At 34.4% G+C, this 13,707-nt stretch overlaps 1 protein-coding gene across 1 annotated transcript in view; it reads right to left on the bottom strand.

Annotated features, from left to right (window-relative positions):
- Positions 1-13,184: 13,184 nt before the first annotated feature.
- LOC139719306 (slit homolog 2 protein-like) overlaps positions 13,185-13,707 on the bottom strand; it is a 143,774-nt gene continuing 143,251 nt past the window's right edge. Inside the window, exon 32 of the mRNA XM_071630729.1 lies at positions 13,185-13,414. Coding sequence (XP_071486830.1) covers positions 13,185-13,414 — 230 coding nt within the window. The remainder of the gene's footprint in view (positions 13,415-13,707) is intronic.

Genomic DNA, 13,707 nt, shown 5'->3' with positions numbered 1-13,707 from the left:
GTGATCAAGGAAAGAAGAATTCTTTCTCTTTCCATTGATACCCAATTATGTTAACAAATATCATGCATGGCTGAGCAAATGAAATTTAAAGACAATAATGACAAATTGCACTTTTTCCAACTTTGAGTGTTATCATGAAGGTCCAATGAATGTCTCACTGACAGTCACTGAATGGTTGAGATCTGTCAAGGAAAGTATTCAAACTAACAGGACAGCCAGCACAACTGCAGGTTCGTGTTTAGGGTTTCTTCTGACCTTTTGTGGTCCATAACCTTCCACATGGCCAACATTGTTGATATTGGTCGCTCTCATAAAGGCTAACCCATTATCCATTTTCTCTCTTCATATTCAGGACATGGTTTGTTGCTGCAAGCTACGTGTATGTTTGTTGTTTGTTTGTTTATTTATTTCCATCACAATCAATCAAGCATATACAAATATAAAAATAATACAATGTTAAGAGCGGCTGGATAAGCCTCACTCAGTAAATATTGCCAACACGGCTTACTGTTTTTCAGGAGGGTCCAGTTATATTTACAAATCATTTACTGCATAAAACTACTAATTACACAATTACACACGAACAAATCAAAAACGTCCCCCCCATCCCCAACATAAAAAAGCCAACATAGTTGATTTTAATTTAACTCAAACCCTGCATATAGCATCATACCTATCTATAATCTGTTACCCGTCTATACTCTGTTACCTTTTTTATTCTGTGTATATGTATAATAATAGTCTAATAAATACAAAACACAAGTCAAATCGTTAAGCTCGTAAGACCCATTGATGAATGAATGTGCTCTTTAATATGATTTTGAAATAATTATATTAAACTTTGTTGCCTTTTTACAATAAAAGGAATTACATTAAAATGAAAACTCCCTCTATAGGAAATCATTCGCTTACAATAATTAGTCCTTGGTGTTGGAATCTTTATGTTATAATCAGATTGAAGGAATATATAATCATGTATGTTCTCTTTAACTTGAAAAAGTTCACTCAAGTAAGGCAGTGCCAATCCATTCAATGATATATAAACTAATTGAAGAAGATACTGTCTTCTTCTTGAGAAAAGGGAATCCCACTGAAGATCATGCTACCTAGAGTTAGAAGTATGAGAAAATGAGTCAATTTTTTATAATGATTCTCCCTGCTCTACTCTGAAGTTTTTGAATCATATCCATTTGTTTCTTTTTGCCAGAGTCCCATACAATATCAGCGTAATCTAAATGGGGCAATATGAAAGACTTATATAATATCTTTAAACTTCATTCATCAATAATACGACTAAGTCTTCCCATAAAGCTTATCATTTTACTCACTCTCCTACAGACATTATCAACTTGTAAATTTCAATTTAACTCTTTGTCAACTGTAATACCCAAATACTTGACACACTTAACCTGTTCAAAACTTTTGGAATTTATACTCAAATTTAACTCATTATGCTTATTAAACAATTTTCTATTACAATTAGCATACAAGCTGTTTTGTCAAAATCTAAACTAAGTCTGTTTGTACACATCCAATCGAAAATATTATTCAGGTCTTTTTGCAACATCATTTCAACTTTTTGAGGATTTGTGTCAGCAAAATACAATACTGTATCGTCGGCATACAGGTGAATATTACATCCATCAACTTTATTTACCATGTCATTTATATAAATGACAAACAACAGTGGCCCCAATATCGATCCCTGAGGGACCCCGTAAGAAATACACTGTTCATTTGATAATGTGTTGTTTGTTTGCATTACAATTCGCCGATCACTTAAATGTGAACAGAGAAAAATTGACTGTGTGGGTTGACCTTTGCGGGAGTGACCAAGTTATCGGACAGGTGGCCAAGTTGAAGTTTATGGACCATAAAATGTTAGAAGACACCCTAAACACAAACTTAATCATACAGGCTGGCCTATTTATTTGGCCACTTTTATTGACAACTCTTATCAATTCAGCAAGACATTCATTGTTCCTTCATTATAACATGCAAACTTGGAAAAAGTGCAATTTGTCATTGTTGTCTTTATAGTTAATGTGCTCAGATGAGTCATGCAAAACATTTGTCAACATAATTAGGTACCAATGGGAAGAGGAAGATTTTTTCTTTCCTCCTAAATAACATCGCGCTCTCCGTAGCTGACGATTATGACATAGTAGCCCTCCAAAGTCGGAATATCTTTTTCTGATATGCACTGTATAACAAGCAAATGGTACATTAAAAAAAAAACGGATCCAATGAGGAAACCTTTGGGAAGCAAGGCTTGTTAAGAATTTCCCTCAGTTATATGTATAGGGGAAAAAAATTGACAAATAAATACATATAGTATTAAATGCAATTACGAGTTATTCAGGGATTAGAGAACTGCTAAAACACAGTCAAGTAGAATAATGATTTAACGTATGTTTGCATAAAGAGTAGAATGGCTTGGAGGAAGAGAAAGGGGGAGAGAGAGAGAGAGCATGGATATTAACATTAAAAGTACATAAAAAAGATGAAAAAAGGACTCACAGGATGACTACTCAAAGTGCAACAAAGATACCGTTAGATATTCTGAGAAATCTGGCAGCTGTAATCGTGAAGTAACCAGGTACAAGTATAAGGAAATTTCACTGGTAAATATAAAGAATATAACTTCATCATTGATCTAGAGACTTATGTGCAAGAAAACTTTTTAATTTATGCTTTAAAAAAACACTGGACCTGGCATACCATTGTCCCATCATGGACATAGTGAGGAAAAAATCAGATTAATCTTGTGAAAAACTGCACCACATGATTGTCAGCATTAATTTTTAGGCATTCTCTGAGAAAAAATAAAGGGGAGATGAAACTTTTGAAATATGGCATATACAGTATGACTTTGGTGTAACACTACAGACACCCTGGTTGTAATGATTTACCCAATAAGAGTAGAAGTATTTCAAACCATGTTACACCTTTAATAGTAAAGATGTATACATTGCATATTTCAGTCAAATCTGTAGCACTCTAATATCTAGTTTTCATCCATGATCATTCATATTGCTCATTTTCATCACAAGATGCTTGCTGGCCACAAAGTTATTTGTGTACTAGTAACTTATTGTTCATAAAGGACACCAACTTCCAAACAACTTCTGAAGTTTCATTTCTGTTATTATTGCTTATGTATATAAAACAAGTTATTTACTACAGTTTATGTTTCATCCAAAAAAAGTAAAAAAAAAAAACCAACTAATTCATCTCAACAGATATCCGACATGTAATTGTATACAAATCTTTTGGTTGCTCAACATGAATGTACACCTATATGTAAAAAGTGTGCTTGCATGTTTGTTTGTTTGTTTGGTTTATTTCATGTCCAAAGTAGTTTTTTAGCTGCATTCTTTGCTTATCCCATCCCTCTTCCTTCCATGTTTGTTTCATCATTTTTGTTTATTGTTTTTTTTTCTCCCCAGAACTTAAAACAAGAAAATCAAACAGGACCAATAATATACATTGGTTGACTGCAAGGTGAAAATTGGCTCTAATTAACAAATGGAAAGTATTGTATACAAAGTTTCGAACTGAACATATAGCATTAACTCTGTTCTGAGAGGGAAAAAAAAGATTAGGGGTCCTCTGAAAAGGAGTGCTTCACATTGTGGACAACTAAAACAAACAATGAAAAAAAAAATATTGATTACAAAAGTAAAGTTATAAAATAATCCGAGACAGGACAGACATTACCAGACATTCAAAAAAAAAAGAAATACAGAAACACATAAACAAACACAAGCATAAACTCAAACTTCAAAACACAACAATATGACATAACTGAAACTGTAAATGCCTACAAGCTAGCTGACAAGGAATCAGAAAAAGGGTGAGCAAGAGGGGGGGGGGGGGGGGGCAGGGTATCTGGTGATTCTGTGCAGCTGAAAAAAAAACCCTTGGTAAAACTGCTAATTAATTAAAAGTAAGTCTGGTGAATGAGTTGTTGAGAAGAGGAGGGGTGCACTTTTCATGCAGTTTAAAGGGATATGTAGAGCCTACAGTTTTTGGTTGAGATGGGGCTGCAGGTGTTCAGCATTTTTTTTAAATAATTTTTGGAGATAGTGAGAAATCTCTTATGAGATATGTAAAAGCATATCATTCTAAGAGTATTCAAAGTTTATTTGCTGAAAATAGGTTTTGAAATGGCTGAGATATTCACAACATAGCAATCCTAATAAAAGGTGAGACCGCTTTGTTTTCCTCTCTTTTTCAATATCTCAGCCATTTTATTATGATCTAAGGCTGCACTAAAGCAAAGGAACCAACTAGTACAAACAAGCATTGCTTTTGGTTGGTTCCATCGTGTTTCACACTCTTTATTTTTTTTTACAGACTTAAAGCTTTTGCTCTGTTATCTATAAATTATAAATTGTGTCACTATGGTATCTGTGGGAAGGCCTTGGAGTGGTTCAGGAGCTACCTTACTGATCGCAAACAATTTGTTTCTTTATCTGGTCAAAGTTCCATAAAGAAATCAGTCACTTAATTGTGGTGTTCCTCAAGGCAGTTTACTGGGACCTCTTTCGTTTATAACGTATATAAATGATATGATAAATGCTTCTCATGTTTTATCTTTCTTGTTGTTCACAGATGATTCAAGCATGAATATTACTTAGTCATTCTTTGAATATTCTTCCTAAGAATACAAGATGATACTGTTATAGATGTAGTTTCATCAACAAAGTTCCTAGGATTGACAATTGATGATAAACGTTTGTGGAGGACAGATATTGATAACATTTGTCATACAATATCTTGTAACATTGGTGTAATAAATAAAGTTAACTTTTATTTTCCCATTCCCACCCTCCTTATGTTGTATTTAACTTTGATTCTGCCTTATCATAATTATGGTATTATAGCTTGGGGAAACACTCATTCAGTGCATCTTGATAGACTGTTACGTCTCCAGAAAAAAGCCCTTTATAAAATTTGCAATGTATCTTGGAGATCTCGTACTGATGTTTTATTTTTGAAAATGAGATTTTAAAGGTACGGTAACCATCTTGGTCAATTCATGTATAAATTTGGTAATAACTTATTACCTCAACTCCTTCCACAGATACCCAACTCGTCATTACAGTGAATTTCATTTGCCTTTAACCAGGACTGTATTTACTCAATCAACATTTACATTTGTCGGACCAAAATTTTGGAATAGCCCTAGTGATGATTTAAAATGGCTCCAAGTTTTAATAGTTTGAAAGTCAAGTTAAAGAATTTTTAAAAAGATATTTATAGAAATTCATTTGAATGTCATTATTAAGTCCATGTATTTTTTCATATTCAAATTGATAAAGGATAAAATTTTGCTCATTTTTCAAGGATTGTAGAAGTACTGGAATATTCACTTTCATTCTTTCTTTAATGTTACGAGTGTGGCTTAGCAGCTGCGTTAACTCATTACTTCTTGTCTTCATAATCAACGTCTTTTTTTTTTAATTTTCCATGTTATCAGTTCTTCATCTCTGTCTTTCCTTTCCTGTGCTATTTTCTGCATGACAGCGACTTAGTATTTGAATTTGTCTGGGTGTTTGTCTAGGGGTAGTTAGGTTTTTATTCATAGTTTGTGTAATTCATTTTGTAAATTTAGTTTCATGTACAAAGTAGAAGATCAATGATATAATATGTACAATTGTTTTACTATGTTTGGGGGGAATGCATCCTACAAGCATTGCTTCTTCAGCATTACTCCCCATCTCCTGCATTTTCTAAACTTCAGAATGTTCTTTGTGCTTTTTCTTTTTCACCCTATCCTTTGTATATCCATAAATTTCATTTATCACATTTTGTAATGTTGACACATATATTATGTACAATGTACTTATATTTTAAGTGAAAAAAAAATATCTACAAGTTCTGTTGGAGATGGAAAAAAAAATGAATGAATAAATGAATTAATCTATCTAAATGCAATTTTGTGTTACCTACCTGCTGGTCACATCATTGCATTTACCTTTGTAATTTGTTTCTGTATTTTGAACTGCACTTTGATGAGTTTATTGTTTTGTCCAGTGATATCTTGTTGTGAAAGATGAGCAATATATTCAGTTTAATTCGACTCAATTCTGATTGCATAATCTGATTTCTTCTCTAAAAACATCTTGGTTTTGATTCAAATTAATGAATTCTTGTGTCGAGTTGTTTTAACTGCAACTGATTGACAAAGTGCCCTTTAATCTTTGTAAATAAGCACTGATTATTCGGTGTTGAGTTAGGAGTCGTCATGATGCTGCCCAAGATATATTTGGATGTATGATGCTGATTATGATTTCTAACTTTACATCAAACCAAAAATGATGACGTTAATGGGCAAGTTGCTGTGATATGATTTTTTTAATAAAAGGTGATATCAACCACATGTTTTTGTTTTTTTTAAAAGAATTTCCTCCTCGTGTAGGTGTGCTTAGTGAACATGTATGCACATTATGGAGTAATCTTGTCAATGCGGATATTTTTTTTTTCTTTTGCCTTTGATAATTCTGGTTCTGGTGTACGGAAATTTCACACGATATCTACATTTTAATATATTTAGATTATCTATCACTGGCGACCTTTATCCATTAAGTTAATATTCATGTACTTGCTTAATAATTCACTGATTCACATATTCATTCATGTATTGATGAATTCAAATCCTCAAGTCCCTATTTGGTTTCTTAACATTTTTATGCACCTATATATATCTTTTTGATAGATATGTATATGTGTGTGTATGGATGAGGGTGTGTTATGTATGTATTTTTCATGCTTTAAGCAAGTCTCGTAAAAGACAACATGCGCTGAACACACACATCATTTTACAAATGCAGCTTACATTATACAGATGATGACTGGCGGGGGAGGGAACATACCGAATGTTCCACCTGAAGGGTTTGAAATGCTATTGAGGGAGGTTATAAGTCCCGAGACGAAGTCAAGGGACTTATAGCCTCCCGAAATAGCATTTCAAACCCTGAGGGTGGAACGTTTGGTACATGTTCCCGACAACAAAAGTCATCATCTGTTATATCATATGGGTTTATAATAGTCAAATACCATCATCTGTTATGGGTTGATATTATAGTCAAAGTAATCTGAGAAAACTTACCTTCAATTCGCAACGTCAACCACCAGCACAATGCACTCTATCGCTCACGCAGAGCCAAATTCACTGTGCGCGGGTCCTTCAAATCACACTTTCGTACGCATTACAATAATTGGTCATCTGCTTTTTCATATTGTATGGAATAGGCAAATTCATCATATCGATTGCGTGAAAAATATGATCGTTCAATCGTTTGGTATCGTTTGTCATTTGTTGCGTGAAAATGTTTTCCCATTTCACATTACAAAAATGCTCTGCCCATGGGCGTACATAACCAATGTGCCTCCATCACGTGACTGTGTTTAGCAAATCACTAACCGGCATTTGACTAACCCATTTAATATAGTCATTTGATGTAAAGCTAAGCCAAACCAAACATACACAGTGACACAACACCTTGGAGCAAAATCTCTAAAATCACAGATAATAACAAACAGCTTGATAAAAGTTGAGTTTACATTAGTTTGTTTTATTAGACCTCATTATGTTGACTAGCAGCATACTATTAACAGGCAGAGTTTACACAAACAACAACAGGAGGTTACACTGTAAAGATCCGTACAGAGAAGATCCAAAGGCATTAGTTAGAGAAAAATGATACTTTGAGGCAAATATAATTCAAATCACATTTCAATTCAGAGTTAATCCAAAAACATATTCTGAAGTGACACGGCAGTACACCGATGCATTATTTACAATTACTGACACAACATGACCGGCTTGGATCATACAACTAGCATAGGCATACACTTACCACCTGCTCGTCACAACAGACTTATGGATATGAAATATATATATGTATATATAAATAGGTTGAACATGAAAAAACAACTGATATACAAACAAAATACATCTTTAAAAATACCCCTGATAAGATGGATCCCATTATGTCTAATCTTTCAAATCCAGAAGACAGTTTTAAAAATACCCCTCTGGTTAAAGATGGGTTCTGTTGTGTTGGCTATGAGCTGGCTTGTGACAGCCAAGTCAGCTCCCGTAACTTCCAATTTAAAATAATCCATCTTTCTGTTTTGGCAATTAGAGTTTACACACAAAAGCATTTAATCTCATGATAAGTACTCAAGTAGAGATCATCAGTGGGATGAAAATTTGGCAATCAATAGCTACAATCTGAAACTGAACGTGATTCAACAAATTCTAAACATTCTTTTTTTTTTTAAGGACAGATGAATGAGATAGAAAAAATAAATAGTATAAAAGTACAAAATGATATATGGGACAATAAAAAAGAAGCATTTTCAACACTACAAAAGAAACGAACATTACAGGTATGTAATTGCAAAATTAAAAAATTGTATGCATATATCTATTCCATAAATATTTTTTAGAGCAAAAACAATATCCAAACAGTTTAAACATGCAATATACACCATCACCTGGTACAAATGACACTATGACTCAACTATCTTGCTTTGCTTTAAAGTTTAAGTTTTGTCCACAGAAATGCAAGGTTTCGTCTACAAGAAATTAAGACAAAAGTTATGGGTGTTCTTCCTTTTCCTATAATGCTTTCTTTCTAGATTTGACATGAAGCAAGGGGTCATACTGTGAGATGTAGCAGAAATTAAAAGACTTGCCGGAATGTGGCAACAACATTGGCAAGACTTTGTTTCACAATGAAACATTTCACATGATTGCTTCCAATGTGAGATATCACAAACTGCTCCAATGAAAGTCATGCTTTGTGTGTGATTATGAATTACTTCAAAATTGCTGCTCTGCTCTTTTCTTCTGAACAAGATGCACATGATTTCTCCACATTCAACCACCCTAAATCTGATGTTCTGACAGGGTAATCGCTGCTCCATTTGAATACATCTAACAACTGATCATGCAAAATGGTCGCATTGGACCAAAAGAGAATGAATGAACTACATGCAAATCAAAACAATTTCCAGATGAATGACATGCAAGAACAAAGTGCAGCTGTTGGAAGTACTTTGGAAATATTGAAAAAGGAAGGATGTCAAAAATTCTAGGGTAACTCCTATGCAAGAGTGGCTACCAAAACTGGTATTAAAGGTTAAATTATTAATCTAGCAGACTTTCAGATTTTATTTCATCTGAAACATTGTCCAAAACAGGTTAAAATTTGCATAAGGACTTTACTTGTCACAAAATGTTACAATCAGTGGATATGACTTTTCAAGTGGAATGCCTTAGGCAGAGACTATTACCTATCAGGTTAATATCTATAAATGGCACTACCTGAACTAATGTGTTCTTGTACTGCTCATGTCTTCTCTGATATCTCATTAGCAAAATGCATGTTAAAACAACAAGTAAAGACTTGGCTGGGTCAACACTCAAAAGAAGTTTTTGATGCCTCTGTCTACAATGTGGCACAGGACTAGGAACTGTACAAAGCTGTTAAAGAAAACATATATCCTGTACTCAATGAACTCTAATGAACATTCCATTACGATCAGGGCATTCCCTACCCCCCCCCCCCCCCCCCCCCAAAAAAAACAACAACAACAACAACACACCAATAACAACAATAATAAACAAATACATAAATAAATGTCCTAAAAAAGGCATGTGAGCATCTCATTATGCAATTGCAAAACTGTTGCTGTAAAGGAGTGTGCAACCATGCCAAATAAACTGCAATTGCATATGTGGTATTTGTTGTCTACACTTTTATATCAGCATAAGAATCAATCATAAAACACATACAAAAGAAATTAAGAAAAGAGGCCCTAAGAATGAGTGCAAACTTGTTCAAAAATTCTGCCTCTTCAAACAATTTTGTTATTATTTGAATCTGCAACTAAAAAACAAAAAGATGTACTTTAATAGCCTACATTGATATCTAATTGCATATTTTGATGAATAAAAATTACAAGCTCTACTATCAAGAATAAAATAGCCAACAATGAATGTTTAAAATCAATTAACAGTGTAATTTCTTGTGCTATAGGACAGGAACTGACTCTTGGTGACTGGCAGAACTTAAAGGACAAGTTCACCTTCAAGTACATGTGAATTAAGAGTATGCAGCAATATCAATAGAATACATCAGTGAAAGTTTGAGGGAAATTGGTCAATCCCTAAGTTACGAATTTTTGAAGTTTCAGTACCGCAATCGCTGGATGAGAAGACTACTGCAGTTTGAGATGTCACATGTGTGAAACAATATCACGAAAATATCAAGAAAATTCAATGTATTTTCACTTTTCTCGCATGACAGAGCACTTGACTCACCTCTTTTAGAAGGCAGGGAGAATAATATTACCCCTAACATATGTCAGTGCAAAGTCAAGTGGATGTGACCTTTTTTGACAAAATCAAATTTTGTGAAATTCCCTCCATATTTCCCTTATATTGTTCTATACAGGTGACATCATGAACTATTGTAGTCTTCTCATTTGGCAGTGGCTACACAGAAACTTTTAAAAATTCATAACTTTTGAACTGATTGTCTGAATTTCCTCAAACTTTCACTGTTGGGTTCTACTAGTTTACTGCAGCATTCACTCAATACACATGTGTAAGAAGGTGAACTTGTCCTATAAATCAACATTCCAGCACTTCAAGAACATATTTAAACAGAGACGCCTTACTATGGACACAATACACTCAACATTATTCCATGAGACAAAATATATATTATACGCTCTCCTCAATATCTACGTTCTTTTACACATTAGCAAAATATAAATCAAATTTTTACCGCTCGCTGAATACAGTATCATTTTAAATCTCTGTCAGTCATCTTTTCAACATGAGCAGAAAATTGAATCATGCAGGCATGAGTGTGTGCTTGTCTGTAGACTGCAGTAATATCGTTGTGGCATCCAAAAACATTTTGGAGCTTCTTCCTTTGAAGGATTTGCATAATCTGGCTGATTTTCAAAGCTAATCAAAACAGCCAGACCACAGATATGGAGGCATCAGTAATTCAACTCCATTCTCATGTAATACACAATCATCGTAATGTAATCACCTGATGAAATGTATGAAGATTTCTTTCTTTTTCAATATTAGGCAACATGACAACATTGAATTCATTTTCATTACAATCAATTAAAGTAATTGGCTTACAATATTTACATATATATATAATATAGCGATGTTGGTGCATATTCAAGACTTGAATCTGACACCATTCTCTTACTGGCAATATCAAGCAATGCTGGAAATGATAATCATTCCCTTCAATATTATCTCCTCCTCTCTAACCATTTTAAATTCAAATTGGTTTGCGATTCACATGACAAAAATACACAGAATACCTTACACTTACATATTTTCTTTGTCAGATAAGAAATGTTTCTTCGCATGAAGTTTATCATTCATTTTGGCTTGAAAGGACACTTATCTTCACATCTCACAAAGTCTGTTTAACCTGCAATAACAGCTTTATAGATCAATGGTATGTTTTCCTACATTGTGATTTTTGTTCCTTTACATACAGTTCCACATGCAAAGTTCAGTGATTCTGACCAACTACACTTCCCTTCCAGTGAGAAGTGACAGACTCTGTGGCACAATTTAACAGACCAATTTGGGTGCTGCAAAAATGAGATTTGAAACTCTTCTTTGGTTCTCTCCCCTTTTACTAGTAGACTAGATTTCTGATGCAAGAGGGAATTTCAAACATACCCAGCATCTCAAAATGTAAAAGTGTCTTTCGTTCCAAAAAAACATCGGCGAAACTGGAAAAGCATGTCGTCTCAACAGCGTGCATGATTCTTTTTATGTACAATCCATGTTTTCACAAAGATAAATATACAAATATTCAAATAAGGATGACATATATCCCTCTATACAACATCACATATATATCACGCCCACAATCTTCCCTAATACTTTTTGTTATTGAGCCGTGCTACACATAGTGTAGACATCAACGTCCCGTAAACTCAACTTTACTTATCATAGTATACATTACCGATTGATTACCTATGTACAACATATCAATGTACCACAACATTTCTGAGAATCAAATGGTCACCACAAAACAAAGATGCTAAGCTTGGGTGGCAGTGCATGTGTACTTAACCACAGAAGCGTTGATGACTGTGACATGATCGATGCAAAAAGGCTGTATCTCCATCAAATGAGGAGTTCAAGACAAATATGTTGTAATAAGCATTACTTCAGTAAGCTTTGGTGCAAACGGACTGTACAACTGACAGTTTTTAAAATATAATCGGTATGCTTGTCTATATTTTCACATTGATTGTACAATGCACTTCTTTTTATTCAATTCAATTCAATTCAATAGTTTACGAGGGTAGAGGGGCCACATATTGTGTCGAGATGACATTCCATTAACAAAAATAATTTGAACTACTGTAATTGCAAAATCAGCAATTACTTGATTTGTGCTCCTTTAGCTTACTTTTGTGTGTGTGTGTTCTTACATTTTATCAAAACACTGTAGATACTGCATAATACTTGTGTAATGGCAAACATGACATTTTTATTCTTATAAAATGAACACAGGTCAGGGCAAAAGCAGCCCTTGAGGCTCAATGAACACTGCCACTTTTAGTGAATTCACACCAGAGACAGCAGTATATGTCACAAAAATAAATACAATACATCTTGGCATACTAAGAAGTAAAAGAAAATCTTGCATTAAAGTGGCATGAAAAAGTGTTTAAAATTTGGTATGGCCTCTGAAAATGGATACACGCATGATGGTGTCAATTTTTCACTTCAATGTGTCATTATATTTTTTTTTTCTCAGCATCTTTTGATTTTAAAGAACAACATTTGAATAATTTGTCTCTAATTGAATGACTTTAAAACACTCAAATATCAATAGCTCCACTATACACCTGCAAAAAAGCAAAACTTAACAAAATGGCACGACTGTTGAATATTAATGCCTACTATACAAATATATCAACAGATCCTGTACACATTTTACAGCACTGCGTTTCAATATCAATTCTATACATGAGTGAATGCTTACAATGTAGGTACAACAAGAGTGAGTGATTGAGTGAGAGAGAGAGAGAGAGAAAGAGAATGGGTAAAGAAACAGCCGTGAGATGGTTTCTGGGCCCTCGGTACGGGATTAGGCAGGACCGATCTAACCTCCCGCGCATCCCTGGCAAGCGCAATTCGTGACAATCTGGACCTGCGTGGTGTTGGTGGAGCCGTCCGGGCAGTGGAGTCGGACGGTGCGACTGTGGGCGCTGCGCGGCCGGCAGCACGAGGGACCGCACTGTCCAGAGCAGACTTTGTTGCGAATCGGTCGCAATGTGCGGCACCCGTTCATCTCAAATATCTCGTTTGTCTTGAGTCCAGTACAGGTTGTCTCTACACGGGTGTGAAAATAGACAAAGATTAAAATAGCAAATAAGCTCCTCATATCCCAGTTCCTACATCTTTCCCATTTCTCATAGTTGACATGTCAATAACATTTACCTTACCATTTTACTCTCTCCATAGAAACAAAAGTCATTCTAAACCTTTTTTTTTTCAGAAGATGATGTTCCCCCGAAAATGACCATTATATCAAGCCTAAAGAGGCCAACTTATGTAGTGCATCATAAAGACATAGTTGTATGTGCAAAGAGAATATATGAAAAAGACATCAGTTGATCAATGAC

This window comes from Diadema antillarum, unplaced genomic scaffold, assembly GCF_040938485.1.
Source record: "Diadema antillarum isolate AM-2024a unplaced genomic scaffold, OU_Dant_1.0 scf00000009, whole genome shotgun sequence".
NCBI lineage: Eukaryota > Metazoa > Echinodermata > Echinoidea > Diadematoida > Diadematidae > Diadema > Diadema antillarum.
This window is presented reverse-complemented; position numbering and strand designations above follow the sequence as displayed.